Source organism: Aulonocara stuartgranti (assembly GCF_965226115.1).
Source record: "Aulonocara stuartgranti genome assembly, chromosome: 1".
Taxonomy (NCBI): Eukaryota; Metazoa; Chordata; class Actinopteri; order Cichliformes; family Cichlidae; genus Aulonocara; species Aulonocara stuartgranti.
In genome coordinates, this window is record NC_138939.1 from 7,479,174 (window position 1) to 7,505,032 (window position 25,859).

General features: G+C 39.9%; 1 protein-coding gene across 1 annotated transcript; it reads left to right on the forward strand.

Annotated features, from left to right (window-relative positions):
• Window positions 1–5,748: 5,748 nt before the first annotated feature.
• Window positions 5,749–23,757, forward strand: sv2ba (synaptic vesicle glycoprotein 2Ba). Its single transcript, XM_082541132.1, has 13 exons — window positions 5,749–5,907; window positions 9,676–10,404; window positions 14,505–14,685; window positions 16,355–16,506; window positions 17,785–17,918; window positions 18,402–18,491; window positions 19,675–19,788; window positions 19,919–20,007; window positions 20,141–20,305; window positions 20,400–20,533; window positions 20,630–20,830; window positions 20,929–21,088; window positions 22,368–23,757. Exons 2-13 carry the CDS (start codon window positions 9,927–9,929, stop codon window positions 22,549–22,551), a joined length of 2,082 nt encoding a protein of 693 aa, XP_082397258.1. The 5' UTR covers window positions 5,749–5,907; window positions 9,676–9,926; the 3' UTR covers window positions 22,552–23,757.
• The last annotated feature ends 2,102 nt before the right edge of the window (window positions 23,758–25,859 follow it).

Genomic DNA, 25,859 nt, shown 5'->3' on the forward strand with positions numbered 1-25,859 from the left:
ACCATTTGTTACAGCAGAGCTTTTCACATGCTCACCTTACAGGTACAACAATTCTCAGGATACTTCATACCAATTCTCTGTAACTGTCAACTTTAAATTGACTCTGGGTTTGAGATTCTTACCATCAGATCCTTATTTTCTTCATCTCGGTGTGCAAAAAAAAGCTCCAAACTTCAAAGTGTACCTTATTATCATGATACAGTGTGGTATAATTGCACAGATAACAGTGCACCAGTCATGCTGCTGTCATTCAGCTGAATGGACTGGCTGACATCCAAACTGCCACCCCACAGTCATTGTGTGTGATGAATATGTGGATGCTTGTATTTTAGTATCAACAAATGCCAGGAAAATACCAAAATTAACATTTACGAGTATTTCCTGTGAGCCTGACATGAGGCCTCGTGTAGCTTATTTCCACAGTGTTCTGTGAAAGGTCACAATAAAGATCTCGATGACATAAATCAATAATGTTTTTGTAATTAAAAGCATTTATCAATAATCTCAGTGCCCACAAGATGTCAGTATCTGTGGCGCTGCAGGTCAGTAAGTCCATTTGATCCTCATCACCTGGGATTTACTGTCTCTGTGCAGTCGAAACACACCACAGTACAAATCACTGTCACATAAACTCTGTGTGTGTTCCACCAATCAGAGCAGTTTTTGACCAGTTCAAATGACTCCAGCGACGCAAAACCATGACTGCACTTTGTTCACACCCGGAATTGAAGTCAACCAACTGCTTTGTTTCTTCACACTTCTGTGTGTCTTTGCATGCAGTCCTGGATCTGTGCCAGAGAGCAGGTCAGGTGACTTAAGCTAAGTTGGCGTGTCCAACCAGATGACTGGGATTTGGGGTGGTCGGACCCTGGCCGTCTCCCACCCGCCACCACATCCCACCTCCATTCACCAAAGCTCAGCAGATTAACTCCCTCAGATCTTTCCTCTTTAATTAGGAGCAAACAGGAGGCATGAAGGCACAGCGACTCCATACTAATAATTCATGATAAGCACAGCTGGGGAAATAAACAAAGAGGCCTCACTTAGATTTCACCAGAAAATTTGTATGTAAAACCATTATTTTTCTGCTTCTGAATATACTCCACAAAACAATGTTTACTCAGCTGGGAGAAAAAACTCATAAATTTCATCTATTACCATTTTTACAAGTCCGTTGGATCACATTTTTATATATAGTTTTTTATCTTTCAGCTATAGGCAAATATGAAGAACAGGGGAAATGAGCTACATATAAGACTCGGCTTTAACTTGGAGACCCACAATCATGTGGAGCGTCCTCTCTAAGCTATGTAGCACTGACTCCATTAAGGCCCAGTCAGCAGATGAGAAAAAACACCAAGCTATGTCTCAGTAATTGTACCAGCAGGGTTTTGTTTGCTGTATTCTTCTCCGTCTTGTTATCTTAAAGTTATTTTGCGCCCACATATATAGAAGATGAGGCACTCAACAAAAGGAAGCTGCAGTGCTGAAAAGAACTGACACTTGAACAGAAGATGCAGAAACCCTGAGGGTCTTATAAACAGTATTTTAAGCAAATCAGACTGTAAACAAACAGCTGCAACAATTGAGTTTGCATTAGACATGAAAAGGAGAGAAAGCAAGGAATTTCTCTAACCCACGTCAATACCTAAGTCAATGCAAAACATATAGTAGAATGTAGTTCTTTGTATGACAATGACTCAAAAATAAACTTTAATTCAACAATAATGCAAGGTTGCAAGGATGTCAAAGGTCACAGAAATAAAAATTTATTTGGTCCTGCAGTCTATAAAGATTTCACAGGAGGTAAAAGCAGTAAATAGTGAGTTCATGCTAAAAGGGATGCAAGAGTGGGTTTATCACGCCTTCCCAGAATCCTCCCCTGGAAGCCATTCATTTCCTGGATATTTGCATGAGACGTCTCCTCAATTCATTGCAGGGATTGCCCCTCCTCCTGAGGCAGGCCTATGGCGGGCACCATCAGCTGCAATCTCACTGTGCTGCCAGAGGACACAGCTCTGCAAATGAAGGACGGAGACATTACAAAGTGTAAAACCCAAGCACAAATTTTCAGAGTCTACATCAAGTGTGCGCAGCTGTGACACAGTATCATTAACGCTGACAGGAGGCAGGGCCAGAATAACAGGCCGAGAGGGTGGATTATGTGGATGCGCATGTCTGTAGATGTCATGATGGCGTAATAAAGAACTGCAATGTGTGATTGGTGGATAGTGTCCCTACATGGATGGGTAAAGGCAGTCACAGGTGGGGCTTGGAGGAGGGGTTAAATGGAGACTGGTGAAGACAGAGAGTAAGGGGGCTAAATTTAGCCAATGGCTCTGCTGGGGTGGAGCTAATCCTCTTTGCACTCGAATTATCTGGCCTTCGGATTAGAGAGCTTTGCCTCTATGTAAGACATCTACTCTTTATAATGATGTCCCATAGCAGGCCGTACCAAGTCCTCTGATGGGGGTGTGAGAGTTGACAGACTGACCACAGATATGAATTTTGTGTGCGCGTGCACGTGTGTGTGTTTTGTCATGGCATTTCACACAAATGTGCGTTATATAGTAACAGCAAGTTAGTTCTCAGCTGCATTTGAATAAAGCACCAAATCCACACTTTTAAGCTTAAATTTCAAAACTTACATTTAACTACTGATTTTATCTATTGTTCTGATTTTATCTGTTTTGATTTTATATACTGTTTTGTTTGTTTGTTTGTTTGTTAATTAGTTAGTTAGTTTATTTGCTTGTTTTAATCAATTTTAAATCATGCTTTTTATTTGTTCTTGTTTCTAATGTCTCTGTAAAGCACTTTGAATCACCTTGTTGTTGAATTGTGCTATACAAATAAACTTGCCTTGCCTTGCCTTGCCTTGCCTAGTAACAGCTATCATATATTGCTGCATATGGTGCATTTAATATTGGATCAAAATTAAAATTAAAATCTTAACACAATATGTACACTAGTGAGCAAGGCACAAATGATCTCTGATATATACAATGCACAACTCAGACACCATATATTCCTTAATATATAATTCCATCTTGTTAATATTTAATAATGAAACTTAGATGTGTCTGTGGAAAGAGATTTTGAGCTGTAAATGCTGCATACATATCTAAACCAGCAGGTAGGTTTCTGGTTTACATATCAGCTGTAGAGACTCCAGTTAAGGCATAGAAAAACTAATCTGATGGGTCACAACAAGATGACTAACGGAATAGAAAAGCAGTAAATAAGTATTTGTATTACACTGCTGGATTTTTTTTTTTTGACAGACTTTTCCCGCAAATCTTATTTTCGTGTGAATAACCAGGCAATTTTACCTCTGAAAGCTTCTTGTAAACAAACTGCATTTATATACCACTTTTATCCAAACTACCTTAGATTGTGTCTTCAATTCACCCACTCAACACACACATTTTTGAAAGAGAGCCACCACCACTATCTTGATTTATCAGAACAGTCATTGCAGCTGAGGGACAGAGCTGACTGAGAACCTTCAGAATTTTTACATTCAATACTTTATTCTAAACGGGTCCCTAATTTACTAAATGAACACAATGTATTAATTAAAAATGACACAGGCAACTAAAACCATAAACTCACTCAAAAAGTTTTTACTGAGGTCATAGATCAGTAGATTCATAGATAGTCCAATATATCCGCTGTCCCTTCTCTGCACATGTCCAAATGAGCCTCATCTCTCATCTCTCTAACTGCTCAAGCTGAGATTTTGTCCATCCTGGTCAGTCCCAATGAAAGCCTCAACATCTTCAACTCTGGCACTAACCTTTATTAGTGCCATCCTCTCACTCACCAGGTTTATGTTAAACAGTCTGGTCAAAAACTCCACTGCTCTGTCTCCTAGACATCTCCATATTTTCACAGGTATGTTTTCTGGACCAACCCAGCAACATGATTCAGAGCATAGCTGCCATGGTCCTGGGTCTTGGACCTAGCTTTTGCGTTTATGACTGTGTGATTCCTTCTTTGGGATTTAAAAGATTTTCATGTTTTAGTTCTGCATTAGTTTTCTGTAGTTGGTATTCTCTAGTGTGTCTGAGTTTGTTATTTCTAGTTCCTGGCTCTTGTTTTATTATGTTAATTCCCTTTTGTGTTTAGTCTGTTCCTGGTCTTGTCTTGTCATCAGCATCTCCTTTTGCAGCCTGTCTAATCTCCATGGTCTTATCATTTGTCTCCCTGGTCATAGTCCCATGTCTGTCTGGTGTCTCTTGTCCTTTCATGTTAATTCACAGGTCCAGTACCTGAATCCAGTTAATGTGTCTCAATCTAGATCTCAGTGTATTGTTGTTTGCTGTTTTATTTTGATAGAGTCCTGCTTCATGTGTATGATTCGACTTTGTTCCCCAGGGGTGTCCTCTCTGTCTTATCTTCTCCCTGTGTATATATTATTTGCATCTCCCTCACGGCATGTGAGTTTCTGTCTGCCCAACCAATAGCTTGGTTAGTTAGTTCATTTTCTCTGTTGTTATTCCAGCATTAAATAAAGCTGTGATTCTTAGTTTACTTCTGTCTTTCAAGTCCTGCACTTTGGGTACATCCTCTGCCTGCTACCCACCTGCATCACATCACAGTAATAAAGTGGATTGTATCATATCCATCTGGGTAAATAGACCTATACATAAGTGTTTTAATGTCTTGTTCAAGCAGATTTGGACACTTTCTAGCCTTTCACTTTTATATTACAGGACAATGTAAATACCCTCAGTAAAAACAAACTATATAAGGATGTTTTGGCCCAGGGAGACTGCAGATAGACGGTGGAGAAGGCCTCTTGAGGCCTATGTAATACATCTATATATTAAAGCCTTTTATATTATATAATCTACTATCATTTGGGAAATGCCGGGCATCCATATACCGCACCGTCAAACCATAACTGCAGGGTTTTTTTTGTAGCATCAGACCTCTCTTCTATCATAGTCAGTATATTCTGTGTATGTAAACCACAGGAATGATATGTGGAGCAGCAAAGCTATGATTATCCATCTTCCGCTCTAGGTGCCACTCAGACACATCCATAATAACCTCTACACTCATCCACACCCAGAGAAATAAAACTGCCAGCCCTTCCTTCCTGCTTCAACGGAAAAGGAATATTTCATCCAGTTTTGCTGATATGCTTATCCAGAGTTTCTCAGGATGGATGAGCAGCCAGCAAAGCGAGCCAATGTCTCATTCAAGGATACTTTGGCATACAGCTGTTCCTCAAAGGAAGCAGCTCTTCTGCTTCTGGGACAAAAGGGAGCGTCCCTGACTGGGGTTACTATAGATAGTCATTATCCTAACATGGCGTAGGCAGTGAAAACCACTTGGTGTGGTGATTAGATGTAAACTAAAATGTGCACCTCTTGGAACTTTCTTCATGTAAATTACTGAAACCACATTCAGGTACCCATGACAACGAGCATCTGCCCTGCTGATGTGTCCTTGAGCCAAAAAGAGAAAAGGAAAACAGAAAATCCGAAGGCTGCTGTTCTGACAGCTGACTATAAACTCTGACCTCTGTTAATACAGATCAGCAATATCCCAAAAATCCTGCAGAGCAACTACACAGTTTGCAGTCAGTGTCAGTTCAGCCTGTTGCTATTTAAACCTTTAGGACTGTACCATTACCTCCCAGAGGGGTGGTGGGGTTAATTCTGGGGAGTTTCCCGTGGGGATGAGCCCTGGTGAGGGAGGGGTAGTGTGTGGTGTGTATGTGTATGCATGGGGTGGGGGAGTTGTGAGCTTGGACCCTAATCCCTTAGGTTTGTCTACAGCACGGCCTTAGGATAAACTGACATGTAGGCGATCGACATTTGAAAATGCTACTTGGACTTTAGCACATTTTTAAGTTCAGAAGTCATTTTATATATTACAGGAATGCTTTCTCTGGTAAGATAACATTTGTTATTTTTCAATGCTCGCTGCTTTGTGAGATGAACTAGTGAGGAAGTAGATAACAATGATGGAAAAGATAGCTGCAGTATGATTTTGATGTGGTGCAGCAACACAGGCCTGATGATATGCAGCAAATGCTCCTTTATGGTCAGCACTAATTCTGATGTTTATAAAACAGAGAAATTTTAGTCTGAAATTATTTGTGTCAACTGGTTTATCTTTTACAAAAAGACATAAAGCTGAATGCTTGATGAGATTTTATGCGTTGAGTGGAAAATCTCCAATCTCTTGTCTATCAGACATAGAAATGGGTCAGTTAGCAGACAGTTGTCCCAAGAAATCAAACGGGATTCTCCTTTGACCTCTGGAGATCAGTGCAGAATTGAGATTAAAAGTAACTTGTTTCTGTTATGGTCCAGTTATTCTATCAACAGATGCACGACATTTAGCAGATGTAGTGCAACTGATTTTGTGTTATATCTCAATAGACACGAGTTGCTTAGCAGGATCCTGGTGTTGTAGGCTGATAAGAATTTCAGCAATTTCAATTTGGACTAACAATTTTTAGCGAGCAAGAAAAATGTTTGGATCCTCTCAGAATTGCTTAGCTGTAGGTAAGGCTTTGATCAAACAGCTGTGTTGCAGAAATAGGGGTGGGTGGGGGTGGGGAGTGATCCAATCACCAAAAGGGGCCAAATTAAAAAATACTATTGTAAAACTGAAGGCTAAAATTTAATTAGAGGACAGTGACTTGTTGCAGACAATTAATAAGCACAACGCTCTGGGTTCTAGGGTTGATTTGTGATTTTGTCAATTTCTACATTTCCTCAAATGTAATTAAAACATAGATTAAAAAGCAGGAGGTTGGACCAGCTGGGTATGAAAAAGTGAATGAATAAAGCTAGGCTCCTACAGCTAAACTGGAGCTGCCTGCAGTGGTACTGCAGGCAGCTCCAGTTTAAAATTAAACTTAAAAATTAAATATAAGAATTGCAACTGGAAAAAAAAAATCAAAACGTAGACCACTGGGCAGCTCTGATGCTCTATCCACTGCATATGTATGTGTGTGTGTGCGTGTGTCTGTAGAGCTATTCTTCCAAAGTCCATTATCGCAGCATTAATATGTAACGCCACACGAGTCTGTGGTTCCATTGCTCTCTGTAGAATGAGCTTCAGAGTTTGGCTCAGTCAAAATAATAAATGATCTGAATGGTAAAAGGTCATTTGTGAAATTGAAATAGCTTTCTGTAAATTAGGTGGCAACCTCTCTGCTTCCTGTTAAACCTCAGACTCACATTGATTTTCGTGATTTCAAAGGGGCTCTCTGACTTTTCAACAACGGGACACACTCAGAGAAAGGCAGATTATGACCTATTCAAAAACTGCAGAGGCGCAAATGGTGATTTGACATCTGTGTAAGTGTGTATGCAGTGTGAGTTACGGCTGTGAACGCAAACCTGGATCAATAGGTTAGAAAACAAGGGCGGGAGATAGAGGGGAAAGACTAGGCAGCCCAACTGTTATGTAAGCGGCAGCTGTGTGAGAAAAGGAACTGCAGCAGGATGATGAAAGCAACTTCTCTTCCCTCAACATGACTGCGCATCCATCCTAACACATTCCCTCTCATGAACTGTTCATGTATTATTCACACCGCTTGAAGAAATAATAAATAGATGATGGTGATTCTATCACAGTACTCGACTTCTTCTCATTACTTCCGACAGTAAAACTGATTCAAGCGTAGATTTTAACTCAGACTTTCTGATTTCAAAAACCTCGCATCTGAAAGCACCAAACAGCCTACATTTCAGTGCATCAATCCAGACTGTGTAATCCATCGCTGCTACCAACCACCTCTGTGACTTTCATGATGAAACAATGATGTGAGGCAACAAGGGCAGAATAAAAAAAAACCTGCTGTCGTAATCTGGATTAATTTACAGTATTCGTCATCCTGCTTCCAAACCAGCACAGACCCACCCAAACCAAACCAAGCACTGTCACATGATAGGACTACAAATATTTCTACAGGGCTAATAATCACCGGATGAAAGTTATGCCAATAACACTTAGGTGGACACAAATGGTCCATTAGGAAAACTGCAGTAAATCAGGATTAAAACGGTTCAAATCACAATAAAAGTTATGTGAAAGGATTCAGGTGGAAATACACCACTGTTTTTATACAGTTAGCAAACCGTCTTTCTAACTTGTATCACTTAGTTATTTCAAACAAACTTATCATTCATCTTATTCATTGAAACTATTAAGGATTCTATTAAAACGCATATGTGGAATGTATGGCTGATGAAATTTAAGGACAAACATGCTAAAACCTTTTGGTATAGTTTACTCTGGGGAAATCAGTTTGCCATCAAAAAGCAACAGAAGTCAGAGAAACAGAGATTGTGTGGAGATCTGGGTTATTTAGGTGATCTAGGTATTTATTAATTAATCATGTTAAAGACTGTCATTTGCATTAATTAGTGTCAGGCTAAAAAAAATCAATTAATATATTCTGTTATTTAAGGTGAACTTTGTGGGTTACCTTTTGAAATGTGTTTTTAATGAAGAAAAATATATAATTAAACAAGATCTTAATAATTATAATACATACAGTTGCAAGTACAGCATTACTTGGTCTGGCGTGGCCAATATTTATGCTCCTAATGCTACTTTATGCTAATGTTAACTAATGCAAAGACGATTCAGTTTTCTAGATTTACTTCTTTACCAGTTTTATGTAATTTCTGCAGTAAAGGTTTAATAGGTTGCTTTACAGTACTATATACTTCATAAGTAGTACAGATGTGTGTAAGTGTGAATGTGAAGCTGTAGCTGGAGGAGGAATAAAAAGCTAAAATTTGCCTGTGACTATACAGTTAGAGGTTAAATAAAGGTTTGTCTTGTTTAAATGTTTAACTGTGTGACTGAATTGTGTGCTGTGTTTGGTATTCAGCCATTTAGTTATCTGACACAAAGCATTAAAAAAAACCACGACATCATATTTTATCGCTAAACTACAGAGGATAACAGCTTCAGGTTAGCAATTTCTTGATTTTACAAGCATGTGTGTGTTTGGCTTCACTGTGATACTCATTTAATCACGTCAGGAACGGATGCAGCACCAAAAATCCTCAAATTTAATGGAATTTGTGTTTCTCTGTTCGTCGGCATTAGATGCTCTGGCCTCTGGTCACCAGAAAAATCAAGACAGATCTGAATGTGTCATTGCAGCAATGCTGTGTGATGGATCAAAATGGCGCCAGAGCATTTGAGCGGGGGAGACGATGAGATTATCTGCTTGTGTGGAAGGACAAGCAGCCTACAGAGAGGGAGAAAAGCATTACCAAACTTGTTTTTCCTTCCATAAGACACTTTGAAAAATTGAATTTTTGGAAGAAGGATAGGATTTTAGTTCACAAGCAAGTTTTTTAAAAGTTGGAAAAATAAAAAGGAAATCAACTCAAAATCTGTTTTAATAGATGCAATAAATACAATACAAAGATAAAAACAGGTTTAAAAATCTTTCAAAAATTAACACGTTTAATCAAAGTTTAACCATTAAATCTTATTCTAGTACTTTCCCCGATACTTTTATAGAATTTTGATGTAAGTTTTATAAAATGATTGTTTGGAAGTCCGTTGAGACATTACCTGTTACCTGCCCAAAGGGCACCGTTGCATAGCAATGGCTTTTCCTCTACAAGTGATGTGGGGCTAACAGACAATATGTAATGTGTGGTGTTCATTGTTTTTCAGGTTCAGCATGCAGCACTTTACGTATCACGGAAGGTAACAGTCTTTCAGCATACTTGTTGAGGCCTTAAACCTGAGACTTAACTACAGAAGACCTGCAGTTTTCTTCTGACACCAGGAGACTGCAGCTACACGAGAGCAGCTCACGGCTTCTTGGGAGGATTATGCCATTATAGCTGACAACTTGAGCTTCCTCAGCACACGACGGCTCCGAGACAAAGTCACTCCTGCTCTCCTTACATGCAGCAGGAACCATGGATGACCCCTATCACAACAATGTAAACCAGCAGATGACCGAAGGTGGAGATTACACCTACACCCAAGATGGTGGAGGTCAAGACGGCTACCCTTATCAGACGGACTACCCTCCACAGGATGAGGATGCTGCTAGTGATGCCACTGAAGGGGCAGATGAGGATGATCAGATGTATGAGGGGGAGTACCAAGGCATCCCGCACCCCGACGAGATCAAGGAGGCACGACGGGCAGCTCGAGTGGAGGCCAGGAGGAAAGCCCGGATGGCTGCCCAGCAGGAAGAGGAAGAGGAAAGCCTGCCAGAGCAATACGAGACCATCATGGAGGACTGTGGCCATGGACGCTTCCAGTGGATGCTCTTCTTTGTGCTGGGCTTGGCGCTAATGGCTGATGGCGTGGATGGTTTCATGGTGGGCTTTGTCCTGCCCAGTGCTGAAAAGGACATGTGCATATCTAACGCTGACAAAGGATTACTGGGTGAGTTTAACTGAATTTCAATTAAATTTTATGCAGATCAAGGGTTGTTTAGAGCCAAATCAAATCAACAGTTGGGTCAAGGTAATATAAGTAATGTTGACGTTGTTAAATGAGAAAAATTAAGGTCACAAATGTGAGATATAGTGAATATTAAGTGTATCCGCTCACTTTCTGAGCCACTGATGATTAAGAATTGTTTTTAAAAACTGCAGTAATTTGCTGACTCGCCTTTTGGGACAGTGTTTCAGGTACAAAATATCTGGATAGTGGATAACACTGATCTTATCCAAATGTCCGTCAGTGTGGAATTCAACAACTGCAGCTAAATTTGATCAATGACAACAAATGCAAAGACCTGTTTATCTTTTTTGTACACAGCTGTTTTATCTGCATGGCAACCAGAGTATGTTAACTTTCAGCATAAAAAAAATCTTGTTCCTTCTTGACAGTTTATCTATATTGTTTAATATGATAATGATAATATGATAAATATCCTCATTAGAGATCACAGTCATGTTCACAGATTTTCAGTTGGTCAGAAAATGTAACTTTTACCCATATGAAAGGCCCGGAGAGGCCTATAATTCATCCAAAAGATGGCATACTCATAGCATTCTGTCCAATAGTTGCCATAATTCTCAACTTCACGAGGCTAAAAAAATATCAAGACATCCCTAAAGTCAGTAGAGTTAAATCTATTTAAAAAAATCAATTCAGCAGTATGTCAGTTTGAACAGACTACTGACAAACTACTCCCTCTGCCATTATTTATCATATGGCTAGCATGACAAACATAAATTATATGTAGAGACATAAAAACCTGCAAGACTACCTAATTACAGTCATCTGTCGAAGAGTTTCAGTCTTTACCCAGGGAGGAGGATCTCATCAGTGAAATGATCTGTTGTTGTGCTTGGCTGGAACAAAATCCCGCATATGCTTGGCTCTTGACGGCACATGGCTGCAGCCCACTGCTTCAGATAAAAATATCCCCCAGTCGCTGGAGCAAATTAGGGGGAAAAGGCTTGGATCTTTCTGGGCAAATGCAAAAATAAAGAACATAATGAACATTGTGTGTCCTAATGGAGTTTGGGTCCACTGTGAGCAACCAGATTAGCTTCACTGAGCCTTGGCAGTGGTCCTCCATGTGTCTGGGAGTTGGCTTGAGGGTGCCAACAGATATATTTTAATTATTTAGTTATCTTTAGGACTGAAATTTGTATGCAGCATGGACTTATCGGGAGATTACCTTGAAAACGTCAGTTCCTCACTTTCTGTGCAGACAACTGAACTGCAAATTAAAGCCTTTCACCTTATTTCCCAGACCTCGTGTGTAGCCAGGCGATGTGGCAGATTGCACATCGCTCATTTCATCTTAACAACAGGCTCCTGGGATGAAGCATTGCGAGAGATTGATGAGGAACCCGGTGGTGATTGCATTCGGTGTGTGTTCCCAGGCTAATATGGAGCATGTTGCAGCAGTCAGAGATCCTGGCGGCCTGCGGAGCTGGTGCAGAGCTGTCAGATATGCTTCAGGCCTCTGACAGGCTGCGGTAGCAGGAGGAAGGCCTGGCGAAAATGAAATCACAGCGTCTGTTTGCGCAGAATGGGGGCAGAGAGCTGATCATTGGCTGAGAATATGAAGTAGATCTGCAGAATGATCCTGTCTGATTCATGCTCATGCTCTGTCCACTAGACACACAGGAACAGAAATTACTTTAATCGTAACCTTAGTCCTGGAAAGCAGACAGACTCCCAAAGCTTTTGTTAAACACAGGAGGGTTAGCACACTTACCTTTAATGACAGTTATATTGTTTAATCTGCAGGGTGAAGTGTTCAGTAGAGGAAGACACAGTGGTGGACACAAACAAAAGGAACCTACACCTGACTGATGATATCAGAAATTCTGCTCAGATTTAATCTCAACCCAAGCTGCTATACTTGATCCACAGCTACTGCGTACGTAGATAATTTTATGATACCTGCCAGATTGTCTTTGGTGCTTCATGTCTATTACTGAAATGTTTTGGCAGACTGGGAGAAATCACGCTAATCGTTCAAAATGTCAAGGCCTGTGATGCTCAGAATTTGAATTTTCACATGTTTCTAGAGATTTCTGAAAACAGCAGCTTCACTGCCCATTCAGAGCCTTCAGTTCTTATTTTCTTTTTTATCTCACAGATTCAGTAGTTTCTAATTTAGTTTTAGCAGGAAAACTTTGCTAATGTACTCAACAATGTTGAATAACTACTGCCCTAACACATTATACATTTTTCTTAAAACATAAATTCAAATACTTTCAGAAAAGTTGGAAAAGTATTCAACCATGGACACAGTCGATTAAGGAAAAATGAACACGCTAATGCTAGTTTTTTAAATTTAGTTTGGTTATCTTAACAACAGTTACACTTTTAATTGAAGTAACAATGTATATGAAAACTCATTTGTGATAAATGTGTTTTAAAAAGTGAGGCATTTAAACATAGTAAACAACCTAAAGTAGCTGAGCCAGAAGCTAACAATTAAAATAACTTCCATCCTTTAGTATGGTCCCTGTGTGAGATGGCAGCAACGATCAACATTTTCACTTAAAGGCTTTTCAGTGATTTGAAACCATTTTGTGTTGGGTCTAATGTTGGGTATTTATAAAAGATGATATTCTCTTAAACAAAGTGACTCCCATGCAGGGATAGACCCACTTGTTTCACAAGTGCTGACGTTTGCTTCCCAGTTTTCAAGGGACTCATGGATTAGTAAGTTAACAAATGATCAAATATCATAAAATCACAAAGAAAAACTGCACTGATTCATGAAAGTAGGTAGCAAAAATGTGGATCATTCACCTGGTTAGAAAAATGCATCGATTTAACAGTTGAAATAGTCACAAATGTGCTATCTCGGAAGTGGGCTTAATTCATTTTATTTGGAAATTAATTTATACAGCATCTATTAACGTTCAAGAGCATGGAGTCTCTTTTACTATATATTTTGTATCTCTGGCATCTTTTGCAGCTGTATTTTGTTCTGTGCCTACAGTTGTGATAAAAGCACTTCAGCACAGTGCTTTCACTTTTAATACAGGAAGGAAAAGATAAATTCTCCCTTTTCCTCCAGGGACTAAGTGTCTTCACTGTATTCAAGGACACTTTTGCAAGCTTGTTGCTGCCAGGACAGATCCTAGGCCTCCATGTGAAAGATGGGATTTCTAAATGCAAGGCCATCCTGTTAATTTATCCTTGCAGATATCTGAGGCGTACACATTTCCTTAAGCAACTATTTGGCCAGCATATTAGATGGTATGATAGCTTTTACTCTTCTTTCCCCTGTGCAGTCTCGAGTTGAATGGGATATGCAACTTGGCGTGTGGAGCATCAGAGCATTTGGGTAGTCTAGTAATCCACGGGGAAGGTGCACACTATGGCTCCACGTGCTGTTAAGCTGCTTAGTTCCTCTGTAGTTATGGCTGTGTAGTAAAAACACAGACTAGGCAGGAAGTATGCATTGTTCTAGTGGTTTAAACAACACGCTGAAGAAGATAGCTGAGGCTGTAGATTTGAGTCCCTAAACAGCTAAGACAGGAGAGCTTGTTTCTCTCTCCAGAGACATTAAAATGAAAAATGGAGTATGCTCTTGTGTGGAGCTGTGGAACAGCTTCAGAACAAGAAGAAATGGCAGGCTGGACCACCTGCCTGCTGCATGCTGACAGATTCCAGACCGGCCTGACTCAGAGTGGGAGTCTGCAGTGATAAAGCATGTAATCAAAGAAACAATAAAATGTCAGAGAAAGCCCAAATAACAGAAAACTGAAAGCAGGTTTTAAAATATGGAAGGTGAGTGTTGTAGAAGCGGAACGCTCTTCCTGGGAAATTATTGTGACCTTTATTTCTTTGTCTCAAATGTAAGAATGTGTCACACTGAAACACTGTGTGACGATTTCTCTTCTTCCTACTTCATACAAGGGTAAAGGGAGCCCCCTTGTGTTTGACTTGAGTTTTAAAAGTGAAGCGTTTGTTTGTGTGTGGATGTGTGAATCTGTAAAGGTCACATTTCAAGTTAACCAGGTTCCCAAGTGATTAAATATGTGCGTGTGTATTTGCAGGTCTCCTGGTGTATGTGGCCATGATGGTGGGTGCACTGGTGTGGGGTGGTCTGTGTGATAAAATGGGGAGGAGGAAGTGTCTGATCTACGTCCTGACCATCGACCTGGTCTTCTCCTTCCTGTCCTGCTTCGCTCAGGGCTACGGCTTCTTCCTCTTCTTGAGGTTCTGCTCCGGCTTTGGGTGAGACACTGACTTAGCCAAATTTACATTTACATTACTTGAACAAAGAAAAAAACATCCACAGGCTTTTGCCAGACTGACTGACCTTTTCTATAAATAAGTTAGTAGAAAGAGATTTCAAAATAATACCCCTGACATTTAAAGAAAAAAAATGTACCTGGTAGAACTAACATGGTCTGTGGTACATTTAGTCAGACTGCTCAGAAGAAAGTAACTGATATGCATGTTAAAACATTGCATGTTCTATTGTATCTAACCTATTATGCTTCTTAGTGCTTTAATAATGGAGTGTTTTAATTTGGTGGGCTATATTAGACATTTCAGACTGCTAAATTAGTTTAATTGGTATTCTAAAAGAAAAACTGACCCAGTGTTTGAGTCTAATTGGTGTTTACTGTGTTGGGCAGTTTGACATCAGTTCTTTACTACTATGCAAGGTCCTCCAACTACATGAGGAAGTGTAAAGCAAAAACTGTTGTTTAAGCCATTTAACAATTGCAGGAGAGAGCCAGGAAGATTACAGTAAAGTAGGGGTCTTGTAGTACCTTCTACTCTGCATGCTATCATGTGCAGCCTGCTGGCACATGTCACGAGAACACACTGTTAACACCACCTCAAAGACTGCATGCTGCACACGAGGAGATTTCTGCTTATTTACTTCAACAGAGCATTTCTTTATTACACTAATTAAAACAAGTAAAGAGTGCTGTTTGATTGTTCTTATTTTCAGCTTTATTGCTCAGTTCCTGCTGTTGCCAGCACCTTACGGTGAAGCTATTGGTGCGCACTGATTGATTTTGCAACTTTCAAAGACACATTTATTTTGATAATGGTTCCAGCCAGATCTGCAATATTGATGTTTGAGCTTGTTGTTCAGCAAGAAAATACAAGGTCACCGAAATAAACTGTTCTGCTGTCACTGATTCGCGGTGATAATGAGTCCCACGTTAGTCATTAACACTCACATTTGAAGAAAAACTATGTGCATTTTTCTGGCATGCTAACAGGAGGCTGACTGCACATCCCTGTATGAAAAGATTTGCTACAGTCATAAAAAAGAGAGGAATCTTCAAAAATGCCAATAATCCTTGAAGTCATTTTAAACCTACAGATGTGATAATCTGATTTTTTTTTCCCACAGTTCAAAAAATGTTTCAATGTCCCACAAAGTATGTAAAAGATCTGAGAAATGGAAACGGCATTGGCCAAAACGATCAAATATCCCTGCTGATGCCGTTATTAAACTGTGACCATCGCCAGCATTGAAACTTCCTTATCGCAAGGCTCCAGAATTAAATCAATAATCGCCCTCATGACAGGAACCAAAATCTTGACTTAACTCGTGCCTGTTCAATAAAATGAGCTCTAAAAAATCTATCAAATATTCTATCAATGCCAGTAATTCTGTCATTATATAACAAAATGTTTTTAATCACGAGTGTTTGAAGCTTGCATCATCATGACTTTTAGATAAGAATTTTCCATTTCCAGTTAGGGTTTGGCCTTAATTTTTCATTTAAAATGCAAATGTGTGACAAGTTGTCTTTAAAGCAAATTTGACGAACATCCAAAGGAATAGGATGTCCTAAAATATGGACAAAATCACATCAAAATCAAAAACATCTGTGTAAGATTACACTCATTTTATGTTTTATGATCCCTCCTCCAGAATTGGTGGCTCCATTCCAATTGTGTACACCTACTTTACTGAGTTCCTGCAGATGGATAAACGTGGAGAACATCTGAGCTGGCTCTGCATGTTCTGGATGTTTGGAGGCCTGTACGCCTCCTTCACCGCCTGGGGAATCATCCCTCATTATGGTAACGCACAAACTCTGATAAACAGACAAACACATGTAGAGTATTGAAACATATAAGATGAATAATTGAGACCCCCACAAATGGAGTCTGTAATAACAGTGTCCTCTGTTAGTCTCTCACGGCTGTCAGTTCAAATGCCTCGTGCATTAATGTTTGCACAAGTTTGCAAATTTAAACGTTTGCCTTCTAAAAATATTACATTTAATAACATAGTATAGTGACGATACCCCAATTTTGGTATGTGATACCAAATGCAGTATTAGCAATTCGTAATGTGTTCGTAGGGAGAACAGCATTACTATTTCAGTTTTAATCAGTGTCTGAGACCATTACTTGCTGAACAGAACCTGATGTCTTAATCTTTTCTGCCATATGGGAAGTCACTGCAGTCCAAAATGTCACATTTTTTTGCCTCTTACTCCCATTTGCCCAAAATTCTTGAAATGCTACTGAAGTTAATCTCTTTGCTTAATAATCGTGTTCATAAGATTACAATAAAATTTATTTGATTAAAATGTGTTCATGTGTGACAGTAAAGAGAAATGACGACGACAAAAAAATAGTTACTGAATGTAATTTCTGGAGGCAATTTATCTGAAGTTCAACAGCAATTTGACACCTCATACACTCGCCTTTTAACTTTTATGTCTATGAACACCATCCTGCACCATCCTGCCCCACATACCCTCTATTCACAAAAGTACTGGGCCATTACTCTTAGAGGAGCTGCCACAAAGCCCCTAGTACACTGTTTCTGTGCTGCTGTTTATGCCAGAGGAGGATTTGAACTCTGAAGATCTTTGCTTACTATCCATCCTTGATTCTCTATTAGTAAATGTCATCTAATCATGTTTGAGAATGTAGCTCTTGCTCTTGAAAATTGTGTGTAGCCCGCCCTTGGCTCCTCCCTTGCTTTTTGTTGGAATTTTTCTCATAGTGGGAACATTTTGCTTCTTCTCTTTCTTTCTCAGTCTGCATAATGTGGTGAAATGTATTGAATAACTCATTAATATGGCTTATCTGGAACCTTATCTAATCAGTTATGTTCTGAATTAATTATTCACAATAAAACCAAACATACCGCCAGCATCCAGTTTGAAAAAGATTCCCAAACAGCCTCACAGTTGGCTACTTGTAATTGACTTTTGATGACTCAAATGTAAACAACTCAAGAAAAAAAATTGCAACACATTAATTCTGTGATTTGATAATTAAAGCATTCCAGAAAACAAGGTTTGTGGAAATATTAACGTGTTCTTCACTGGGTGGTTTTTGCAGGTTGGGGTTTTGCCATCGGTACACATCTTCAGATGCACAGCTGGAGACTGTTTATCCTGGTGTGTCTCTTTCCTGCACTGGCCGCACTCATCGGACTCGTGTTCATGCCGGAGAGCCCGAGATTCCTCCTGGAGGTCAGATACTGGAACCAGTGTAGCCAGTTTGTAGTAATAATATTGATTGTCAGGATTATGCATCCAGCTGTGATTGGTTAAGAATGTTGAGTCATCACCACACCAACATCCCACTGCTGTGCAAAGGTAGCGATGAGCTGCTAAGACAGCACCAGAACACCACCCACCCCTGTTTCTCATCCTGGACAATATCAGGGCTTTAACCACATGTGGTATTGTATTTGTATGCTACTGCTGCACCACAAGTTATCACACATTACCCCTTCTAATAAGAGGCAGACCTAATGGGAACATTCATCTGGCTGCAGTGCTGGTGGGAAAGTTTAAGCGCTCAAACCAAAACCCATGATTAAAAGAGTCACTCTTATATATAGTGCACTTTATAATTTCAGCTACACATTGGAAAACCCTGAGAGGTTTCACAGGGTGCTCTTTAAACTTGTTTAAATAGATATTTATATGTTTGTACGTGTGGTTTTTCAGAATGCACGACATGATGAGGCGTGGATGATCCTGCGACAAGTTCATGACACCAACTGGAAAGCCAAGGGGGAGCCAGAGAGAGTTTTCAATGTAAGCCCTCATTTACACTCATGTTTGGCTCAGTCAGTTGACAGAAAAGTTATCTACTTATTAACAAAATAAAATAAATGTAGCTCCAATCTCCCTGCATTTGTGCAGGTGATATCTCTTTGTAATTTATGTAAATACCTTAGAGTTAGTCTTACATCTCTTCGTCCATCTATTCATTGTCTGCTGCCTATCTTGGTCCAAGGGCAGCAGTCTAAGCAGAGATTCCCAGACCTCCCTTTCCCTAGCAGCCTCCTCCAATTCTTCTAGTGGGACACCAAAGGGTTCCCAAGCAAGCTAAGGAACATAATCTCTCCAGCATGTTCTGAGCCTGCCCTGGGGCTTGCTGCTCAGCAGGAACATTTTTGTCCAGTTGCACGTGCCAGCTGGACAAGCCCAAAATAACTCATCCAGGAAGTGCCTGTGTGGATAGGGTGGCAGTCAGAGGGAGAGGCCTTGGTGAAATGAAGCTGAAGACGGTTCTTGGGCTCTTGAGTGTGCAATAAAGTAAAAATCATTGAGGAGAAATCATTTGAAAGAATCCAAAAATAATAATTTATTGAACCAAAGAGTTGACCATTCAGCAACTCCAATGAACTAACATAACAGGACCTACAACTCTAGACACTGGTGGTGATGGACTTGAAGATTTGATTGAGGTTCTCTGTGCAACTAGGATGAGGTGGAGATGGGGGCGAATTGGGTTGGACAAATGAGAGTCTGAAATTCAGAATAACTGAAAGGAACACATGCATGTAAGAAATTAACTAATTAGACTAGAGTAATGATGAAGATGCTTCATAACAAAACCAAAAAAACAACATAAATCCCAGAGCCCCATCTGTTAACATACTGATGAAATGTTATTCACAAGTCCTGATAATCATTTGTTTTTATTAATTAATCTGGTTAGGAAACTTTGATCAAAATTTCCAATGTTTGTTTGTCTGTGTGCAACACTCATTACCATGAATATCCCCGACAGGTTTTTTTGTTTGTTTTATTGTTTCAACTCAAGGATCTAACACAAAAACATTTTTTAAAAACTCGATCATATATTAATTTACATGTTTTCTGCTTAAGTTAAAGTTTTATTTATTTTTAATGTTTTTTTTTATGTCACACTTGTGTCATCTGTAATTGTACATGAAAAAAAATATCAAAAAAACTTGATGCCTTTGTCAAGGTAACCAACATCAAGACTCCACAAACTCAGGAGGATGAGTTCATAGAGATCCAGAGTGAGACTGGGACTGCCTTCCAGCGCTGGACTGTCAGAAAAATGACCATGCTGCAACAGGTCTGCAACACTTTACAGTAAAATAAAACAGAATTAAAAAAAAATAGACAATTTTTTGCTTTGCTTCTTTTTTAATGCAGACCTTGCATGTCAAGTTTGATTGTCTGTCGGTCTCTTTCTCCTTCCTTAGGTGATGGCCAATATCATGTCTCTATCAGCGCCGGAGCTCCGACTACAAGGCCTCCTTCTGGTTATTGTCTGGTTCTGTTTGGCCTTCAGGTAGATCTACATTGAAAGCTGAGGTCAAAACAGACCTGTGCTTTCATCTACAGAAAAAAATTAAAATTTTCTATCTCAGGCGAATCATTTTAGTTTTCTCCACTCATGCTTCCAATCCTTCTGTGTGTATCAGCTATCACGGGCTTGGAGTGTGGTTTCCTGATATGATCAAGTACATGCAGTATGAGGAGTACGAGTCCAAAGTCCGAATATTCCATCGAGAACGTGTGGAGCGTTTCCACTTTAACTTCTCTCTGGTCAACCAGATCCACCGTGAGGGGGAGTACATCCATGACAAGTACATTTCCGTAACACCTAATGTTATAAATTTTTTCTCAGTTTCACAGTTTCGTTTGTTTGTGCTACTGCTTCATGTCATTATTTTCATTTAGGTTCGCCAACATTGAAATCAAGTCGGTCAAGTTTGAGAGTTCTCTGTTTGAAAACTGCTACTTTGAGGATATCAAATCCACCAACACCTTCTTTGAGAACTGCACTATTAAAAACACCGTCTTCTATAACACAGGTACCAGACCAGACTGCACTGAAACTGTACAATTAGCTAAAGCAATAGGTTTCTCCTGTAAGCACTTTTTACAGTCTAACCCTCTGTACTCTTCAGATCTCTGGCAGGACAAGTTCAAGAACTGTCGAATGGAAAATGCCACCTTTCTCCACCCGAAGAAAGGCTGCCATCTGAACTTTCAGGAGGAGAATGACATCGTCATCTACATGGTCAGCTTCCTGGGCAGTTTGGCTGTCTTGCCTGGGAACATCATCTCAGCGTTGTTCATGGACAAGATAGGAAGGATCCGCATAATAGGTGACCTCAGGAGAGAGCAGCACAGGAACGATGAGCTTACGTAGCCAAATATTCAGTCAAATATTTGTCAGTATGTCCTCATTTATTTGTCTTTCTAGGTGGTTCTATGCTGGCGTCATCGGCCTGCACTTTCCTTCTGCTGTTAAGTTTCAGTCAAGGAGCTGTAATATGTTGGCAGTGTCTCTTTTATGGCGTCAGTGTGGCAGCCTGGAATGGACTAGAAGTAATTTCTGTGGAACTCTACCCGTCCTCTAAACGGTAATCTATCCCATTTTTACGTGTAATATGAGCTCCATTATAGTACAGATAAATTATTATGACTCTTCCAAAAGGGTAGGCCAAACCCACCGTTCAGTAAAGGCTAGAACAACAAATATGCAGCTGCATTTTAACCAAAAATAGCCTGGAATGCACTTCATGCCTTCTTTGTTCAGTAGTGACTCGTTAGCTTTAAATATATAATCTCCCCCCCTGCTGGTACTGCAGCTTAGGCATGCATGTCCATTTTATGCTTGGGAGAGGCAAAGTGTAACATCTACATCCAGTAAACCCGAAGACTTGTTGTTTCAAATGGAGTGAGATATTTACAACATATAAGAACTGTAACTAGTAAAGGCAGGACTTTAATGAGTAACTGAGTAATCACATCTGCCGGGGGAGAAAATGAAAAAATATGCAACCAGGAGCTTATATGTGAATTTAATGCCTGATATAAAGGGAGTTATTTTGCAGTTGATAACAAAATTATACATATTATATATAGAAAGGTAGCTGTTAGTACACCAATCTTAGCTGTGTTACTGTGGTTTGCTGAGGAATGAAAAACAGTATACCATTACTGCACAGCAACACACTGCAAATGTCAAAGTAGCTTAACTAAACTCAAAATGTGGCACCTGCCCTTAGAAATGATTGAAATAAGGAAAGCATACACCAGTGTGTACCACCGAGATGGAACGTGCCATCGCGCTAATGTGTAAAAATATATAAACCAATACAAAAATGACAAAGTAGCTTAACTAAAACCAGCTATTTCCTGAACAAATACATTGCACAAACTCGTGCATTATTCTTTGTGGCCTGCGCTCATAGCTGGCTCCCTAAATCATTTTCTCAGATATCTAAACTCTGACACCCCCTAGTTGCGCAAAAATGACTTGGATATTTCACAACATCGGTGACACAATGCTTGGTACACACAGGCGTTTTCGCTGTTCTTTCTGCTGATGCCTCATGTCCTATTGCCTGCATTCTGTTTTGTCTTCTGTGAGGCTCAAGCTTTCAGTTTGGCAGCTTTGTTCTTGGTTCCTAACATTGCAGGTAGTGCTTCGCACCTCACAGCACCTGTGAGGCATATTTGATGTTTTTTCCTGGCAGACAGAAGTGAACACCTTTGTGCAAAACAATGCCAGCGGAGAACAAATGAACTCAAACGTTAACCTGCATCCATGGCCAATTCGGTTCTCCACACATTCACTTCATTAGTAAATCAGCCAAGTTATGACTCTAACCCTTCTCTGTCTTTCTGACTCTGCAGAGGAACTGCGTTCGGCATCCTGAATGGCATCTGTAAGTTTGCGGCCATCATTGCCAGCTCTATCTTTGCCGCCTTCATCGGCATCACTAAGATCATCCCCATCTTCCTGGCCTTCGCCGCCCTCGTCTGTGGAGGCATGGTGGCTCTTAAACTGCCCGAAACCCGGGAGAAAATCCTCTCCTGAAAAGCCAAACTCCTGCAGCCTCTGGGCCCCAAACGCAGTCTAGCTATGGGTGAAGCCGCATATTCTGGGGAAAGTATCAGCTTTTTAAACTGAAACAGAAAGGTAATAAAGAAAGGCCACGTTGTGCTAGATGTGTGTCATGGTTATATGAGTAAAACTATTGAAAACCTGTCTGGTTGCCTATATAAACCTGTGGTTGCTTTCTGTTCTGTCTCTAAGTACCTCAGGCTGCCCAGCTTTTCTGTCACATTGAATAAAAAAACTAGTCTTTGTCTTCCCTCCATCTTTCTCCCAACCTGCGTTTGCACACATTGTAGTAACATTTGTGTTGTTTGAGGTTCGTGTAAAAGATTAATATGAGATGAAAATGTGTACTTGAAAGGTGTTGTAGTTCTTGTTACCATGTCGTGCTTTGATTTCATTCCCTCTCAGAGAAAGAGAAAGGACTCGTAGTGATAACTTGAAATGAATTAGAATCCTGTTGTATTCACCGCCGAGACTCAGCAGCAATATCACTGCAGGTGTTGTTATTCAGAGAAAACACCCATTTCACCCACACAGTCTTTGTTTATTCTGCGGTGTCCTGTGGTGTCTGTAGTCTTCTTTAGTTGTTGCTTGGTTTGTTTTCTGTAGACTTGAATCCAGATTCACCATTTTCAATAATGTAGAAGATTTTTTCTTTTAAATGAAATCCTCTCCCGTCCATTTCTCCCAGCGTATCCAACCAAAACAATTCTCCTTGTCTGTCGTCGTGTCCTCGACTCTGAGACGTTGTGTCTGTCCTCAGTGGTAGAGCTGTGTTTTGCTGGTGATAATGTAGAATCAGAGTCTTGTTTGTCACATCTTGCCATGACAAAGTGTAAGGAACTGTTTAATTTGTTTTTGTCTGTTTTTTTTTTTTTAAAGAATGACTGTGAAAATAGATGTTTTGATATGATGCTCTCATTTTAACATACTGATGAAGAACTGATTTACAGAACTTGTTGCATATTATGTTTCAAGACTTCTAAAGAAGGTGTTACTTTTTTTTTTGGCACAACTGAGGTGTGTATGTGCGCGCGGCTGTTATCCACACATCTGTGAATTCACTGAATCACAACAGTCTTGAATACCAGTATTGTATTTGTGGTTGTACATATAGACCTGTGTATATTAGTTGTAACATAATAGCTGCATCATGACTTGAATAAAGCTGAGGGCTCATGATCTGGTTTCCTGGTTCATGAACACATGAAAAATGTCATACATTTTAAACTTTATGGAAAACTGTTAGTACCTGTTTTGTGTTGATTTAGAAGTCACTGACAGATGCATATAAAAGCAATGGAGGTGCTCTTCTTCTGGGGATTAAAATCTTTTCTATGTGATCCAATGACCCTCTAAGTACAGGTGTGATTGGCTCAAAGACACACCCCATCTGATTGTGGTCACCCACTGGTTTGTGGACTTGCATTTTTAATTTTGGAGCCAACAGTGACCATATTTAAAAGACAGGGTTGATTCCAAACCAGTAGATAGCTCAGCATAGCCATTGCGTGTCTTTGGATTCTGGGAGAAAGCCAGAAAACCTGGAGAGAATCCACACAAGCAGAGAGAACATGCAATCTACACACAGAAAGGCCCCGGTATGAATTCAAACCCATGACCTTACTGCTGTGAGGTGACAATGCTAACCATGGCAAAATAATAAATAAAAACTTGGAGACTTGTGCAAGACATGGACTGGTTCCCATAGTAGAGAAATAATGTAGGTTATGTGCTTCTTTACATGTCCTGCACATCTTCTGCATACAAGCTTCACCGTTTTATAATGAAACAGAATATTTATTTATGTTTTATTCAGACACAATGTGCATTTATCATCATCGCACTAAAGGGTTCACTTTTCACTGTTGTCCTGTTGCCAGAGGTTAATCTTAATCCTCAGTAAATACTGAACTTCATTTTGATTCACCCTGCAGAAGTGTCCCAACTAATGTTACATCTCATTTGATTTAGTCACACAAAAACAAAGCAATAATCACAGGGGGGTTGTGTGTCAGCGCTATCAGTCTTATCTTAGTCTTGGCAAGAAAGCAAATAAGCGCATTTCTCAAAATGTTGAGCTTGTCCATTTGATATAATCTGACAATGTACAAAATACCCATAAGAAAACATTTGACAATAGTGTTTTGCTTGACAGATGAAGGTGTGCTTTCAGTGGGAGGTGCACTCTGAATATAAACTGTGACACAGTGATGAATACTGGCAGAACATTTAAAAATCTGTTAAGAGATAAGGAAGAAAGATACAATCAGCATAGCCTTCTTAAAAAAAATGTCATTTGAATTTATTTATTTGGTCATGTAAACACGATTAAAAAAAATGAGATTATATCTTGCTTATTTTTTAATGTAAGCATTTGTGACCTCTTCGTTCGATTGTTTTCTAGCAAATTGTTTTCTCCTTCAGGTACGATGACTGCGAAAGGGAGCGGAAAAAAATAGCTGTTCCCATGTCAGAGCCAGCTGTGTGATTGTGGGGAACTAGTAAAAACATGGCAGCACACAAGTGTGAGCAAGTGCCAGTAGTAGGAGGATGTGTTTACTCTGGCTAAGGTGTGAAAGACACTCTGCTGATGTGTCTACCAGGCTTATCAGAATGTCTCATGGCTGTAGAGGCCAGTGAAACGTTGTCTCTGAAGCTAATATTTAAATTTAATCTCGTACTGACTTTTGCGCAATTTGACCTATTTCTGCAGCCTGACAGCGTCTTCCTGCTTGGAGAAGAAGTTACCTGAGTCGTGTTGGCCAGCTGGATTCTTTGATGTTCTGTGAACGTCACTTTCTAACAACTAGATGAAATTTACTGTGCACCTCTGGCTGACCCCTCCGGTTCCAGCACTGTTTCACACCTAGGGTGTAAAATGTGCTCCGCTCACATGCCACCTCACCCACTGACACACACACACACACATACACACACACACACACACACACACACACACACACACACACACACACACACACACACACACAGAATCTAACAAAATAGCTGTTATTGCCGCATGAATTTGGGACACATAGGACTAAAGTGATACTGCTTTTCACAACTTTGTTTTTTGCTATGTTTAACTGCCTCTGTCAACTCCATCAATGCCATTTGGATAATAATGAGGCCTCTGAGTTAACCTGTGAGCTCTCTAAACCTATTATAACTAAAGCAGCTGTGGCTCTTGAAGAAAAAAACAGACTGACATTTTTTCGGCACATTAGAGTTCTTCATCCTCAGTCATCATCATCATTTTCTAGTCTCTTTGTAGGACTCAT

Coding starts and splice junctions, on each gene's coding strand:
- sv2ba (XM_082541132.1), top strand. CDS start 9,927: ATGGATGACCCCTATCACAACAATGTAAACCAGCAGATGACCGAAGGT. Junction 17,919..18,401: donor GCCCGAGATTCCTCCTGGAG/GTCAGATACTGG, acceptor GTGGTTTTTCAG/AATGCACGACATGATGAGGC. Junction 18,492..19,674: donor AGCCAGAGAGAGTTTTCAAT/GTAAGCCCTCAT, acceptor GCCTTTGTCAAG/GTAACCAACATCAAGACTCC.